At 43.0% G+C, this 16,763-nt stretch overlaps 1 protein-coding gene across 1 annotated transcript in view; it reads right to left on the bottom strand.

Annotated features, from left to right (window-relative positions):
* The window catches only part of gas2b (growth arrest-specific 2b), a 20,092-nt gene extending 4,902 nt beyond the window's left edge, over positions 1-15,190 (bottom strand). The window contains exons 1-8 of the mRNA XM_084054542.1: positions 15,085-15,190; positions 10,987-11,252; positions 8,081-8,190; positions 7,580-7,721; positions 5,831-5,894; positions 5,180-5,430; positions 4,382-4,713; positions 3,130-3,237 (exon numbers count right to left, since the gene is read on the bottom strand). Coding sequence (XP_083910668.1) covers positions 3,130-3,237; positions 4,382-4,713; positions 5,180-5,430; positions 5,831-5,894; positions 7,580-7,721; positions 8,081-8,190; positions 10,987-11,209 — 1,230 coding nt within the window. The 5' untranslated portion in view covers positions 11,210-11,252; positions 15,085-15,190. The remainder of the gene's footprint in view (positions 1-3,129; positions 3,238-4,381; positions 4,714-5,179; positions 5,431-5,830; positions 5,895-7,579; positions 7,722-8,080; positions 8,191-10,986; positions 11,253-15,084) is intronic.
* Between the last annotated feature and the right edge of the window lie 1,573 nt (positions 15,191-16,763).

The raw sequence follows: 16,763 nt of genomic DNA, 5'->3' as shown, positions 1-16,763 counted from the left end.
TGTCTGTCTGTCTGTCTGTCTGTCTGTCTGTCTGTCTGTCTGTCCGTCCGTCTGTCCATCCAACCAACCACATGCCTGTGAAAGGCGAGGTAATGGATGGAGCCATGGCCACCAACATGATGGTGCAAAGGTCTGCTCATGCAGCTGAAGCGTGGGCACTCGTTAAAAGACTGACAGAAAGGGGAAGTGAATACTGCAAGCAGTAGCTGGCAAATAGTCATTATTGCTAATGACAGACAGCACATTGACAGATAGCGTACTGAAGACGGCAAAAACATAAAGGAGGTGAACGTACAATTACAAAAATGTCATGTTTGAATCATCGATAGGAATCTGGAGTATATGACATATATGACAATTAAAACATGGATTGCCTCAGGTAAGCTCATAGTACAAATAATGATAATGATAACATGCACAAGAGCCAATGGAGGGAAACATAACTGGAAACTCCAGGATTACAACTAAGCCCACTTCCAAAGACATTTCTCTCTGTTTGATTCTGTTTTAGATCAAGATACATCCACGCTTGCTGAACTTGGCCATAAACCAACAGATACATCCATGCTTGCTGAATTTGGCCATCAACCAACAGCAGCCTTTGGCAACTTCATCTTTTATTGCCTGTGTTTCCTTTGATGTGGCATCGAGACAAGTTTCCCCATGTCAGAGACTGAGCTGCTGCATGGAAACAGGTGTTCCCTCACTTGAAGGCAGCCATTATTCCTAAATGGGTTGTAAAAAATATGTTGTCTGTCAGCCACTGAGGAAGAGGAAATAGAAAGTAGTGGCTCAGCCTACATATATATCATTGATCAACGTGTTAGTAAAGAGGGTCTAGTCAATGGGGCTTTCAATAAGATTAACAAAGCGTTAAATGGGTTTCAGCTGGTGACCAACTAGCCACCAAAGACGTGATACAACCCTAACTGTCAAACACTGTTCCGTGATACACAGAGGGTACACTAACATAAACATCTGTGCTTCCAGAGGGTGTGTTTAAGTCAAAATTGCAAAAAAATATATATATACTGTATATTTCCCATGTGTAAGAGGATACTACCACTGTAAGCTATGTGTAACCCCCTGGATTCAAACCCTGATCTCCCATTTAGGAAAACAAATATCTACTGCTCATACAAGGGTCATCACGCACCCTTGGCCAAGGGCAGTGGTGGAAAGTAACTAAGTACATTTACTCAAGTACTGTACTTTTTTTTTAGTATTTCCATTTTCCAATACTTTTACTTGTCCACTACATCTCAGAGGCAAACATTGTACTTTTAATCCACTATCATTATTTGAAAAGTTTAGTTACTAGTTACTTTGTAGATTTTGATTATTATTACAATACATACATTAACCACTTCAGCCCCTATATACTATACTTTGGGTATTTGAAAATAGTTTCCTTTTGTGTTTTCACTTTGATTAGATTAGACATTAGATCACAGAGCAGAGAGGGTATCTGTGATCAAACCCGACTCACATGGATGGATTCATACAGGGATTCACAGTGGGGTGACATTTGAACTGTATCGCACAGCTGTGCCTTGTCCAGAACATTCATACTCGTTGCTAAGCAACATTGGTTCCCTAGCTAGGATGCCATTGCCGGGTCAAGTCAGACAAGCTGTAGTGATGAAAGACTCTGGGATAAATGACATTGAGTCTGACTCACCACCACATCTTGCAGGCATCGTGGAAACCATCCACTTTGCAAGCGACTACATACTGTATCAGTCATTCTGGAAACCCTTTTATGATTCTGCTTTGAGGGCTGAGCTGAGAGCCCCCCAAAACTTGTTTGTGATAGCATCTGTAATATACAGTATATAACCATTGCTTTCATTGCTGCAAGCCATGGTAACTTGTTTTATAATTCAGAGGTAAAACAATAATTGTCTGACCCACAATCAAAGCACTCAGTAGTGCATTCCGCACATCAGGTTCTGCTCAATTGTCTCCGCCAGGCCGAAGGCCATGTGCTGGAGACTATGTTTTCGCCCCTGTCCGTCCGCGCACGTGCAAGCACACATGTGTGTCTGTCAGTCTGTCTAATCTCCGGCACCGGTGTACCGATCGGCATGAAGCTTTGCACGCACACTCACAGTAGGCCAAGGAAGAACCTCCACCCTAAAATGTTTAAATCATCCTGTTTTAGCCCCAACATGAGGCCGATTTTTGCTACTACAGTTTGTTTGTCCAAACCTCATGCAATTTGGTACAGCTTATCTATGTACTCATCTGATCAAGAAGTATCTGTCAGATTTCTCATGTTCCATTCCAATTGGCTATGATTGCCTTCCAAACTTGCAGGAGTTGCTTGGTTTGCATAAAATGCCACAAATCATGAACGCAGCTCCCAATTGCTGTGAAACTTTGCACGCACTCTCACAGTAGGCCAAGGAAGAACCGTCACCCCAAAATGTTCACATCACCTCGAAGTGGCGCTACAACAGCCCACTTAACGTTTTGGCCAATAGCTCTTGAACCGATGCTCGTACAATAAATAATATATTTTTCCCTGGATTCCTTGGATTCTCACTCTCCATATGGGGCCCAGCCACTTGTGCCAGATTAGGTTTTCCTGTTCCTTCCACGCGCTAAGTCCTACCGGTGGAACTCCCCCCTGTCAGGTGATAAGCAGCGGCCTGCTCCTCATGCGTTGAAGGAAGCATGAGCTCAGTTTGGTGCTCTCCTCAGGCTGGCAGAGGGAGAGTAGCGCCCAGGATTACAAGCTTAGACATTGGCACTGGGTGAAAAATGGGTTACAAAATCGTGGGATAAAAATGATATAAAAATAAAAGATATATAAGATGTATAAGTTAGATTTTTCAGATCCCATTCGAAGTGGCTATGACTGCCTTCCAATGTTTGCGGCCCTGGGTAGGCAACCCGGCCTGGCAGAGACCTGTGCTTCGAGGAGCACTTTTCTAGTTTATATTTGGTTCCGCATCGGTATTGAAGGCATAGTGTCCTTGTGAAAGTGGGTTGAAATGGGTTGAATCGTTTCCCAAAGAATTGTAATCAAATGTAATTGTGAGGTCAGAGATTTACACCCCTGCTATCAACTATGAGTGGAGGGAATGTGTAGAAACATACTGTACTGTACTGTACTGTACCCACCCGCACATACAGGACCTTCTCCCCCAAACGGTAGCGGCCCTTGGACTGCTTCTCAACAAAGAACCTGGTGGGGCACCTACAGGGTGGGTCCTCGATGATGTTCCTCACCTGGAGCAGGACAGACAGACCTGATTTATACTTCATCGTACGCCAGTGACAGCATATAAATGAAGCACAACTTGCATATTACAATCACTGGAACCGACAACATTTATTGTTAATGTAAAATGGATTCTTCTGTGTAAACTATGATCATGAACTTTTACTGACGATTCATTGTCACTCAAATAATTGTGATTAACCATTTAATTGTGGTTTTGGCATTGAACGTTGGAACACATAAATAATAATACATTTCTGTTTGACTTCTAGGTTTTGCAAACAAAATAGCACTGGGCAGATATGACAAATAACTTAAATATTAAATAAATGACTGACATATTTAATAATGTCATACCAAAAAAAAGAAAAAGTGGGAATAGCCATTCTAAAAGTTGAGTTTGTAGATCTGCTACTTGCACTATGTATTTATTTTGTTTTATGTTTATGCGATTATCTCAAATAATTGCGATCAGGCAATTATGTAATATCTGTGACAGGCCTCCACTGTAAGCACTTGACCAGTGAATCCCAAGTATGGGAAACCCCGCCCCCTCCTCCCTAAACCCCACCCCCTCCTCCCTCCCCAAGATCTTCCCTTGGCAGATCTGCGGCAGATCTTCCCCTCTTGGTCTCCAGCTACTCATGACTCGTGAATCTCTGGAACCAGTGGTGTTAAGTAACTAAGTACATTTACTCAAGTACTGTACTTAAGTACAATTTTGAGGTACTTTTACTTTACTGGAGTATTTCCAATTGTCTATACTTTTACTTCTACTCCACTACATCTCAGGGGCAGATATTGTACTTTTACTCCACTATAATTATTTGAAAACTTTAGTTACTTTGCAGATATAAATTATTACACATTATAAAACATACATTAACCACTTTAGCCCTATTTTATATATTTGAAAATAGCCAATCTACAAGCTCACAACGCGTTGTGAGCTTGAAGATCTCCTATTTTCAAACATCTTAGTACTTTTACTTTTTGTACTTTAAGTACATTTTGATACCAATACTTTTGTACTTTTACTCAAGTAAATTTTGAATTCCGGACTTGTAACAGAGTACTTCTACATTGCAGTAATGATACTTTTATTTAAGTAAAACATTTGAGTACTTTTTCCACCACTGGATATATGCTTACAAAATCATCCAAGAGGGTGTCTGCGCCGCCGCTTTGGCTCTTCCGGCCTGCGGGTTTGCTGGGGCGACGCGACGCCACCGTAGGTGACGTGACGGTTTGCGGCGGGGGAGGCGAGGTGATCACAGGACGGTTAGGGATGTTTAGTGGGGCAGAGGGGGGCCTGGTTTGGACGGGCGAGGACCCAGAGAGTGGAGGGGATGCGTCGGTAGCCGCAGACGAGGAAAAGCATGGCGTCTGAGTCGAGGCCACGGCTGTACTGGCGATGGAGGTTGAGAGGGAGGTCTGAGTGGAGGAGGAACATGCGGTGGTGGTGGTGCTTGGGACGGTTGTGGCTGATGGAAGGTCAGAGACAGGAACAAGGTTATTATTGTTCACTAAAACTAACGAAATGACAAAAACTAGAATTGGAAGAACATTTTAGTTGACTGAAATAAAAATAATAACGAGGCTTTACAAATAAAAACGATAGCTAACGGCAACTGTATTGTAAAACAAACAGAAACTAACTAAAATCTATAGAAAATGTCCTCTTTGTCAAATATGGCAAAAATAGCAGATCTACAATTTTTGCAAAGTTTCTGACCTTGTTGAATCTTGCCCCTGACTAATCCATTACAATTAAAAAAATAATAAAACTAACGCTAAAACTAATAGAAACTGAACAAGCCTTTTGAAAAGTATATAATAATAAACTGAACTAGCAAACCCACTTTAAAAGCTACTCAAAACTAAACTGAAATTGAAAACAAAGAATCTACACGAAATAAAAGATCAAAACTAATACAGAACTGTAATAACCTTGGACAGGAACAGGGGCAGGGGGGAGTGGAAATGAGGGACGGGTCAGGGTGGGAGCTGGAGGAGACACTGGCGGAGGAGGAGAAGGAGGAGAAGGGACCGGGGGCGGAGATGGCTGGGATGAGGGAGACAGTGACGGTGACGGAGGGAAGAAGACAAAGTCCAGAGGGGAAGATGGGGAAAGGGTCTCCGACTCCTCCCTCTCTATTTCTCTCTCCAGTTTCACCAACCCTGGGGGTTCAACACCATACCTGAGATAGTGGGGGGGCAGTGGGGGAGGGGGAGGGGGAGAGAGAGACACACAGAGGCAGAGAGAGAGAGAGAGAGAGAGAGAGAGAGAGAGATAGAGAGTTTTATTTTAAGGCCAAGGACTTATGGAGAACTTTCCCAATGATTATAAAATCCCAATAAAAACAATGTGTATACATCATGTTCAGAAAAAAACAACAGTACTGTCAAGAGGTATGCATACTGTACATAAATAAGAAAGAGAGAGAGAGAGCGAGAGAGAGAGAGAGAGAGAGAGAGAGAGAGAGAGAGAGAGAGAGAGAGAGAGAGATTCTCAGCGCGAGTACAATCAACACCAAAGTGAAGTCGTGAGGAATACGCAGCAGAGAACAGCTGGCTCAGTAGGTGTTCTCCATGTGTTACCTGGCTGCGATGCGTCCCAGCTCCATCAAGCAGAGGCACACTTCCCGAGGTTGCTTGTGGAGAACTGTGCATGGTGTAAACAGAAGGAGGGGGGGTTGTAATGAGATATCACTCATCTGATAGGGGAGATGCTTCCTGAGATAAACAGACCTCTGTCTCGACAAAAGTTAAACAATGGCAGCAACACACCTGCAGGAAGGTAGATAGGCCAAGGAAATGCCACGATTGCAGCTTGAATGTACATGATTTGGGCACAGGTGTGGCGTTCATATAGGAGCCGGACTTGATTCTCTCTCTCTCTCTCTCTCTCTCTCTCTCTCTCTCTCTCTCTCTCTCTCTCTCTCTCTCTCTCTCTCTCTCTCTCTCTCTCTCTCTCTCTCTCTCTCTCTCTCTCTCTTCATCATGGGTGTTAATTTAACTCTGGCTGTGTGCAAATGTAACACGAGTTAACTGTTGAGAAAAACTTTCGAACACCTAGAATAAAAGCTTAAGAGCAGGTGCGTAGGCAAACAAGTACACATCAATAATTAAAAAAATCGCCTGCACACTGCCAAACTGCACGGTACATTTATTGAGCGAGAAGCAACGTTTTGATCACTGATGACCTTCTTAAGGGAACGTTGCTTCTAGTCTAACAACTCCTAATAAACTGTGGTTTAAATGTTTGTTACCAGATTGTTGTTTTTTATAGTTCTGTTGTATAGAAAGAGACCATGTCAGGGAGGTAATGTCTGTTGCTGTAGCGCTAACTTTGAACTGGAGTTGTTGGAAATTCCTGCAGGCTCCAGACGCGCAGCTCTGTCCTCCAATTTAGCCTCTTGAGTTGATCAAAAAAGACTGTCGCAACCTTTTAGAAGCGTGGTGCGTGCGTGCGTGCGTGCGTGCGTGCGTGCGTGCGTGCGTGCGTGCGTGCGTGCGTGCGTGCCTTCACAAATGATCTGATTTACAGATGGAGCGCACAGTTAAATAGTGTCAAATTAATAATGTGACCCACAAACACTAATTATGGCTCATTATCATGATCCGTATTGACAGAGTCAGCCCCAGAGGCACCATGCAGGAGCTTTAGCAAGCAGGTTCAAATTAACTTATTGTCATGATAAGAAGAAAATTATATGACATTTTTTATCTTTTTTAGCATTGCAAAGTGACAAAATTACATTCATCTGTGTGCGACACCCATGACTGCAGCAGGGGGAAAACATACAAAACGTGTGAATGAATGCACGTGTAATGCAGAAATGGCATGTCAACCTTGGTCTGACGTAGTAGCAGCGGGTTAACATGTCATTGTATTAGTCATTGAACTGGGTTAGTCTGCCTTGGGGGCAGACTTGCCCTGTTGTTGATGGAGATTAACCTCCACACTATCATTCTCACGCATCCCACCATGCACGCCTAGACATGTTGTGAAGTGCTTTCAAAACTGCAAGTTTGATATAACATATATGTATACATACAATGTTGCTACCGGGCAGTAACCCCTGTTGCTTGTATGTTTTTTTTAAAAGCTTTACTTTGTCGTATGACAACACAAGCTTGTAGATCGGCTAATTTTGCTGTATTTGAAACATTTTGAAAGTGAAAGTGAAAGTGTTTAAGTGTGTCTGTGGGTTTTATATTGATAAATAAATAATAACTACATTGGATCCATTAAACACCGGTTATTTTTTTTCCCCATTTCCTGAAAAGTAACTGTTTTGGACCTTGTTTCTAACAATCACAATGTATGAGTGGAGCTTAACTCACCCAAACCCTCTGACTCGAACAGGTAGGTCTCATCAACACCAATCTTGCGACACCAGTAGATGAAATTGGCAGTGTTGTCTCTGGCAAAGAATGATCCTGAAGAGGCATCAGCTCGCCAGTGGATCACTCTACGGATGAATGGCTACACTTACAGAGCACACACACACACACACACACACACACACACACACACACACACACACACACACACACACACACACACACACACACACACACATGCAGGAGAAAACTGAAAAGAGAGACCAACAAGAGAGTACAAGACTACAGTGCACACAGCACACAAATCCATATAGCACCGGGACTTATCCTCCAACAAAATAAGTGTGTGTGTGTGTGTGTGTGTGTGTGTGTGTGTGTGTGTGTGTGTGTGTGTGTGTGTGTGTGTGTGTGTGTGTGTGTGTGTGTGTGTGTGTGTGTGTGTGTGTGTGGTAGTAGTAGTAGTAGTAGTAGTAGTAGTAGTAGTAGTAGTAGTAGTAGTACCTTGCCATTGCTGGCCTGGATCATTTTGTCCTGCAGCTGCTGTGCTAACTGACATAAAAGAACACCAGTATCCAGCCTCTCCATTAGATCGTCTGCTGTCAGGCCCACATCTGGAGAGCAAACACGCACACATGCACACACGTTCAATTATGTCAACGGTATATCTAACTATATAAATGGCGAGCAACTTCCGTGCCCTCGGTGTCCACACCCCACAGCTCTGTTATCGACTAAACACAACACCGTCACACCACATGTCGCCAACACTGTCGCCACGGCGGGCGGCCTGAATTTACGTTTCGCGTAGGGCACCTGGCATGCCTCACTACACCGTTCCCACCTCGCAACATAATTAATTCTACTCACCAAATGTCGGACACAACGGAAGTGGAAGCAGCTTCCTACCGCTTACCGTGCGTACCACCGAGGCCAACACAACACGACGGGCCGCCATTGAAAATCCCCAAAACAACAACAGCACGTTGCTCTGCTCTGCTCCACACACCAGGCTAGGTTCATGACACCAAAGGATTAGCCAGTGATGTCATCATTACTGGTCAACACACCAGGCTAGGTTCATGACAGCAAAGGATTCGACAGTGATGTCATCATTATGCAACCCGGAAGTACACATCGCCGGCATTGGGATGCCAGGTTGGGATGCCACGCCAGAAACAAGCAAGAACCTGCATGATTTTTTTTTTTTTTTTTTCTTTTTTTTTTTTTTCTTTTTCCCTTTGGAGATTTTCATCCGACGACTTTGGCGCGGACCACCAGGGGGTCCGCGGACCCCCTGAAACATAACAAATATTCTTTCTTCCCAATTTTTTTCTCAATTTTTTTACTTTTACATTACAACTTCTTTTTTTTTTTTTTTTTTCCCAAATGTTCATCCCATATATACACGCGCCCCGTGCGCGGCTAGGGGTTTCGGGCGGCCGTAGGCCGCCCGGACCTCTAGTGGTTAATAGTTACCTACATGTTATGTTACATTGTGGAATGTATGCATCCACCACCACATATTCCATGGGTTGTGACATGAAGAAATGTCTTTACACGTTTCTTTTTTGTTTCTTTGTTAGATTTTTTTTTTTAAAGTCAAAATGTTGTTTGTGTCATAAGTACATTCATCACCCTCATATAATCATCACTCTAGCCACAATCTGTTCGCGCCACTACTGCGACAAAGGCCAGGCAAGCTCTACCGCAGTATCAAGTCAAGTGCCTGAACACCGACTCCTGAACAGTTTCTACCCAGCTGCCTTCAGACTGTTGAACAAGGCCTGACCACCGCCTGTCACACTGGAATAGTAATACTTTCCTCAGTCTAGTCTTCCTATGCTGAGTACCTTGATGTGTATTACACTCATACATCCCCCATGTATGTGGATTTACCTTGCATAGTTTTTCTATACCTAAAATGGATTATACTTGAACATGTGGTTAGCTCCTTGAGAACACTGTACCTGCTGCTACTTTCTTTAACCTCGCCTCAGGGCGGGATGTTATGTATACGCCTGCATATGATGCTAATGTTCATAAAAGGACATGCACACACCTGCATATGATTCTAATATTCTAAACGTAATGTACACATACCTGCTACTACACACGCTATCTGTATATCTTTGATTATTTAACCTGTTTGTGTCCTGTGTTCTTTTATGTTTCTTCTCTCCTCTCCTGCTCTACCCTACCTCCGTTCTTTCTCTTTTTACGAAAACTACAGACGATGGAGCACACTCGAAAAAATAATTTCACTCACTTAGTTCTTTACACCTATAAACATGTGATGTGACAATAAAGATGATTCTGATTCTGATTCACACAGAATGCAAATATTACAGTAAAGTAATGTAATTTTTATTCGGAAGGAGGTTGCTTTTCCTGAGCTTCCGCACCGTGAATAAAGGCATCAACTTGTTTATTCATCACGCCCCCTGTGTGTAAAGGCCTGTTCAGCCTGTCCCACATGAATGACTAAGATCAATGCACCAGTAACAGCAAAAAAAGGAAATCAACAGTTTCTTTTTGACAGCAGCCCTCATACCATCATGCCACCCGTACCAATAACACTTTACAACCTGATTTGTTGTGTTTATGCACATGTAGTAAAAACCTGTGTCTGACAGTGGGGGAGACTGTCTCATCATCTCCCAGAATCCAACAGGTTGTGACATGTGCAGACCCTTTATATTTTCCCTGACAATGCCATAAAGAGGGAAGAAATTACCTTTTCCTCTGGAATCCCACCACAGAGGCTTTTAAAGCTTTGAGGATAATATGTAGGTTAACCTCTTTCAACCTGGCGCTCCTACATGGGGCAGACCTACAAGCTCACAACACGTCAGATGGATCGCATTGTGAGCTTGTAGATCAGCTATTTTTGTGCAGGAACACCACCACACAATGAAGTATAAAATAGGGCTTAAGTGATTATTGCGTTTAATTACCTGCCTTTTTACCAGTTATTCAAAGAGATATCAAACTGTTATGATATGCATCAGCAGATTGTTGTGAGAAACGCAACCACAGATTATGGCATTTGTACTATGAAAATATTACAAATACTGTATGTTGCGGCAAAGTACTTTGTAGATTGGCTTTGTAGATCAGCAACAACGTTTTAGCCCTGCAAGTTGAAACCATCTGTGGTTACTGGTTATTTGGTAACAACAAAAAGTCAGTACACATCTAAATCCAGAGTATTAATTTAACACTGTACACAGCAGTATGAGATGTTCCTCTGTAGTCTAAAGGATTGAAAACCAATTTTCTTAAACCTACTGTTATTCTAATCACAGTTAACTGTTCAATAATGTTTTTGTTAGCATCTAGACATAACATGTATTGGTTTATTTGTGAAAAGGAAACTCATACGGCTAAAAAAGGAAATTGTATCTCACCCAAGATAGTGTTGAGCCACAACGCCAGGTCTTCTCTCATGGGTAGCAGGCTGGCATCATGACGGCAGGGCAGCCACTGGGTGTACTCCTGGGGGCTGGCCAAGCCCGGACCAGGGGGTCTGTACCTGGGACTGACTGGACAGTTCATCCCCAAGCCAGTCAGGTGTATGGGACTCAGAGGACTGTCCAGGGTGCTGCTCATGGCTTCCACCTCACTGCTCATGCTTCCCTCCTATCTTCGCTATTAGCCAAGATGCCCTGCTGCGCTAAATAATGGATATACATTGTTTTAAATATTTATTTTAGTACCACTACGCATCAAGAATTTAACTCAATTACAATTGACTGTCACTATAACAGTGTGGAACTGCAACAAAGCCAGGGGTGAATTTGGGCTGGAGGATGGAAGGAAGAGAAGGGGGGCGTGTGGGGGTGGAGAGGTTCACATAAGGAGTATGGATTGGAAGCATAGAACGATGACAGTGAAAAGGGTAGTAATGGTGGGTGCCCACATGGGCTTTCCCGCACAGAAGAATGCACAAACATAACAAACCATGATTAAACAGATTTGCGCCAACTTGCACAATGCACCCAAACTAACCATAGAACGCAGTGGAAAGGCTTTACTCACACGCAAACAATACCCACCATCCCTTGATAGAGGAACCACAGTAATGGGCTACAGGCTAAGATTTAATAAGATGTACATCTAAAGCCCAGAGCCAATCCCCTGGTGCTACTGCACGGCTCATTTGTCCTGTTTCCAGACCAGACTCCATCATAAACAACAGCCCCATGCAGAGACATGCTCTGGCTGCCAGTAATCCTCACTCAGTCAGCTTCACTGCTAATCATTTGGAGTTGAGACAACAACACCTGCACTGGGTCACTAGGTACGATAAACGCTGTCTAATGTGCGTTCGAGATAGAAGCTAGTGATTACTATCATTATTGATGACTTCTTTCTTACTTTCATCTTGAAAGTAAGCTCATGCTATATAACTACGATGATGTCCTCCCTACAGGTAGGCCTAGTGTCTTCTGGGTATAAAATAACTGGAGGACAGATGGTTAGAACCCAAACAGGTAATGTTATTATAGAGCACAACAGCTGCTTCTTTAAACATATCTATCGTATACCACCTGTCTTTTTTGGGTTGTGAGTACCTGTAGAATGGCGGTGCAGCTTCATCATCACAAGTTCAAAGCAGAGTTTTTTTTTAAATCCTATTTATGGCTACTATGGAGGAAGCAGGGCAACAGTTTAGGGTTAGAGGTACCTCCAGCTAGTATGTGTGTCAGTGGATCATGCACACAGTGTACACATGCGATGCGCTATACCCACAAGAACACAAGAATCCAAAGATTGGTGTGATGATGTCGCAGACAAATGGGTGCCAGTGCCTAATACAAACCTCCCCAGTGACCTCAGTGAAAGGGGTCTTTTGTAAACATGCCATGCAGACACGGGAAGGAGACATAGTATATGGCGTAGGGGCCGCCTGCCAACTATGAGACTGTTTTACAAGTTGACCGGGAGGGCATGAGATCGTCTCTCCCTAACAAAGCATACAGGTGCTACATTCACACCTCTGCTACAGGATGGCCATGCTGGGAAGCCAAGGTAAAGGTCGCACACTGGGCCAGCTTCTAGACACTAGCCTCTTTATTCTGTTGCAGAGCCAAGATGTATGCCAGCGAATAGACATGCATGCACACAGACACACAAACTGTGCATGCACAGTAAAGCAGTACACACACAGGCCCATACCTGCAACTCCAGCGCATTTACTTTGCCCAACCTATACATGTACGTCTCCAAAGTCATTTTTGCATGAGTGACATTCCACAGCCTGTAATTGCGTTGCATGTCGGGTGCCAGTGGATAATAAAAGAGAACATCTTCGCAGAGTAACTGCAAAGGAGGGAATATCTACAATTACACGTCTATCTAAAAACAAACTGCAAAGTTAGGTATCTGTGTCTCCTGAAATACCTGAGGATGTACATAAAGATGACAGGGTGATGGATGGTTTGACTCCCTCGCCACGGTTCCAAACGGGTCTCTCCTGAGGATGAGCCCAAAGTCTCCCTATGCATCTGGGTCTGGTAAACAATCTACCTCTCGACTAGCTGACAGAATTCTCTTTCCTGAAATGATAGGCACCCCTCTCATGTTTGCTCTTGTACATGAGCGTAAGCAGCACCTTTCTTCCTGAAAGAGACAACTGTTTCACCCATGCACATTGGCAAGGGAAAGTGCCCTTTACAAAGAACAAACGCCATGTGTGAAAATGGAATCTGTTGTAAACAACCTGGAGGCTTTTCACTCCTGTCCTTTACATTAAACAGGACACCCATAAAGTCCATTTAGCATCAGCTAATATCGGTATCGATTTACCAAACAACTTTGAATAAACTCTTGGTAAAACATCAAGATCAAGTGGATGTTCGTCGGCATTGCCGGCAGCAACAACTCTCTGTATCAGCCCTGGAGCACATGCTGTCTCAAGTATCAGTCATAGGAATGAAGCAGCTTAACAGAGGTAATGCAAGACTGGAGGATGGAGGGGAGGTAATGAATGGACAGGATTATGTAGTTGACGTATAGATTTCTGTTATGGGCTCTGACCCCATGGCTTTCACTCTGCTGCTTCTAGACTAAATAAACGTCCTGCCGACACAAGGGACGGGGATGGTAAGGTCTATCGCCTGCTGCTGTTGACGCACCCAGAACTGTGAGGCCTTGCTCTAGAATTCCACTGGAAAACGATAATAAAAGATTTGGGCCGCTGAGCTATGAGAAAAAAAGAAAAGAAAAAAAGAAACAAAAGCAAAGAATCTCATCCTTGACCGCTTCAAGGTCACATTTATCAAATAAACAGTGGTTGCCTCTGTACAGTGTGTTCATTGAGTGAAAGTTGGCCCAGCGAATGCTGCCAATGAGAGTGTGGCCTACAGGTTGTGTCTCATCTGAGGCCACAGCTTAAGTCAGACTGTGGTGGACAGTTGTGAATGTTCTTGAATTCATTCATACTGAGTCTGTGCTCTAAAGAGTGACTTCAGTGACTAGACTACTTTCTTTAACCACTTAAACCCCATATTTTTTGCTTAAAATAGCCGATCGACAAGCTCACAATGCGACACAGCGCGTCTCGTTGTGAGCTTGTCGATCTGCTATTTTCAGCAAAAGCTTTGGGGTTTAAGTGGTTAATTACTAGCCTATAAGAATGCAAAACTTTACTTTGACTATCTGACAATAATAATGACATCTCTCCTATATAAAATGCTGACATTGAAATTATCAAATTATTTATTGGTAGTATTCATTGGGGATTTTGATCAAATATATCTTTCAACGTTTCCAGTCATTATGTATTTATTTATTTAATTATGATTAGGCTATTCATACTTTTGCAGAACATATAGGCTATAGCTCAGAGAGTGCATTCCAGCCATTCCTAATACAATGCAGTAGTTATGACTTAATCCAAAAAATATATAATGCTTTCATATGATTTAGGCCTTTGGTTAAATGTTAACAACAAAAACTGACAAATGTTTACATTAGGAGAGACTTGTGCCAAACGACGGCTGCTATAATGACTTGTTTCACTGTAGGCTATAGCTAATGAATGAATGCATCAATTCTGCCCAATTAGAAACAGTGTTTCATACTTGTATACATTAGCATTTATCACAACCAGTGGTGGAAGAAGTACTGACATTTTTTACTTTAAAGTAAAAGTATCAATACCACAAGAAATACTCTGTTACAAGTAAAAGTCCTGTATTACATTTTTACTTTTGTAAAAGTACAAAAGTATTGGCATAAAAATGTACTTAAAGTAACAAAAGTAAAAGTAATGAAAAGCAATGCATTGTGACTCGTGAGCGTACAGCTATTTTCAACTTGTCGGAGTAGCCCACAGTATGGTTGAAGTGGTTAAAGTACGTTTTGTAATAATATTCCAAATCCAATACCTCAAAAGTTTACAGTAGGGTACTTGAGTAAATGTAGTTACATTACACCACTGATCACAATCATCATCACAAAGAAATCCCCCATTTTAAATAGAATGAAAAAGCATGACTTACAAAATAGTTATCTGGTGCAGAAAGTTCCTCCGGTAATAATGACCAAAAAATAATCTTCATACAATTGCAGAGGCATAAATCACTTTAACCAGATGTTCTCCTCCCTGATCGAGGTCCGCTACACACACATACAGTAATACACACAATACAGATGTTCTCCTCCCTGAGGTCCGCTACACACACAGTAATACACAATACTGTAACAGAGTGAGGCCACCACACGTTTTAAAGCAAACACCCCTACGCGTCTTCAAAGTTTGTGGTGTCAGTTTACACCTGTGGCCCGCGCTGCTCATAGGGTAGATACAGTAGGCTACTTAACGCTTTCTGAGTCAATAAACACGCTCGGTTAGACATTTGTTCACTTGTCAATTTTCTGAGTTCTAGGTTCGCGCTCTTATTAAGGAATGCAGTGTCAGCAGTGAGTATAGGGTAGCCCTTTATGGCACAAGACACAGCTAAGTGTGGAATCCTAACAATATCGTCTACCCATTTACTAAAGCGAGTACAGCCTGTCAGTAGAGAAGATGGACGGACGGACGGACGGTCAGACGGACAGACAGAGAGACAGAGAGACAGACAGACAGACAGACAGACAGACAGACAGACAGACAGACAGATAGACAGATAGACAGATAGACAGATAGACAGATAGACAGATAGATAGATAGATAGATAGATAGATAGATAGATAGATAGATTGGATGGATGGATGGATGGATAGATGGATTGTTAATTGTATGAGAAATAATGGCTAAAGGAACATAAACCAACAAAATATCACAATAACCCGTAACTCGTTTCCCAGCTCAAATAACACATATAATAGCACAACAATAAACTATAAGTGTAGCTACATGACATGCTCCGAGCAGGGGTGTAAATATAGATGGTGCAGGCAGTGAGGCTGTACTGGAGCCCATGCTGTGGGGGGTGAGGGACCCATAGAGAGAGAGAGCCCTCCAACAATGTGTTGGGTGGAGAACGGGCCCTTGCGAGTGATTCAGATACCAGGGAACAGGGTTCTTTATAGCTCTTACAATACAATTGCTTCAACAAAGCTCAACCTTGCAATAGAAAGAGAGCGGGGGCAGTGCTCACTGCAACCATCCTGGTTGTCCCTGGTTTCGTTAACCAGTAACAGTTTACATTTGTTTGACATATAATGGCTAAACAAATGTAAACCGATGTCCCCATCGTCTCCAGCAGCTCTGCCAGCCCGGAGAGCCACTACCCTGGGTGCTGCCAGGTTCCATTAGTCGAGTATGAGGCCTTGTGATTCACAGCATTGGCAGCTATTGCCATGACTGGGGTGTCCCAGGGACCACTGGAAGGTTTGGTGTAGCCTGTTGCTACCATCTCGTAGATCTTTTGTTCGGTGGCTGCTCTTTTGGCCAACTGTTGAGGCGGGTGGGCTGGCAGAGCAAACAGTGCTCTCTCCGGCTGCTGGCGTGGCCCGATGCTGAATGCTGGCACATTTAGCGCTTCACCCTCGGCGATGATGAGGGTTCCCATTGCACTCATAAACCAGGATATGTGACTCTGAGCCTGATCTGGTTCTCTTTCACATGTTACTGTTTGAGTTTTCTCTTTACTACCCCCCTACTTTTTCTTATTTTCTGAAAACAACAAAAATGATGGAGCTTGCGCAAAAACTAATTTCACCCACTTTTTCCACA

Source organism: Gymnoscopelus microlampas (genome assembly GCF_963454915.1).
Source record: "Gymnoscopelus microlampas genome assembly, chromosome: 1".
Lineage (NCBI taxonomy): Eukaryota > Metazoa > Chordata > Actinopteri > Myctophiformes > Myctophidae > Gymnoscopelus > Gymnoscopelus microlampas.
Note: the sequence above shows the minus strand (reverse complement) of the source record. Positions and strands in the feature narration are given on the sequence as shown.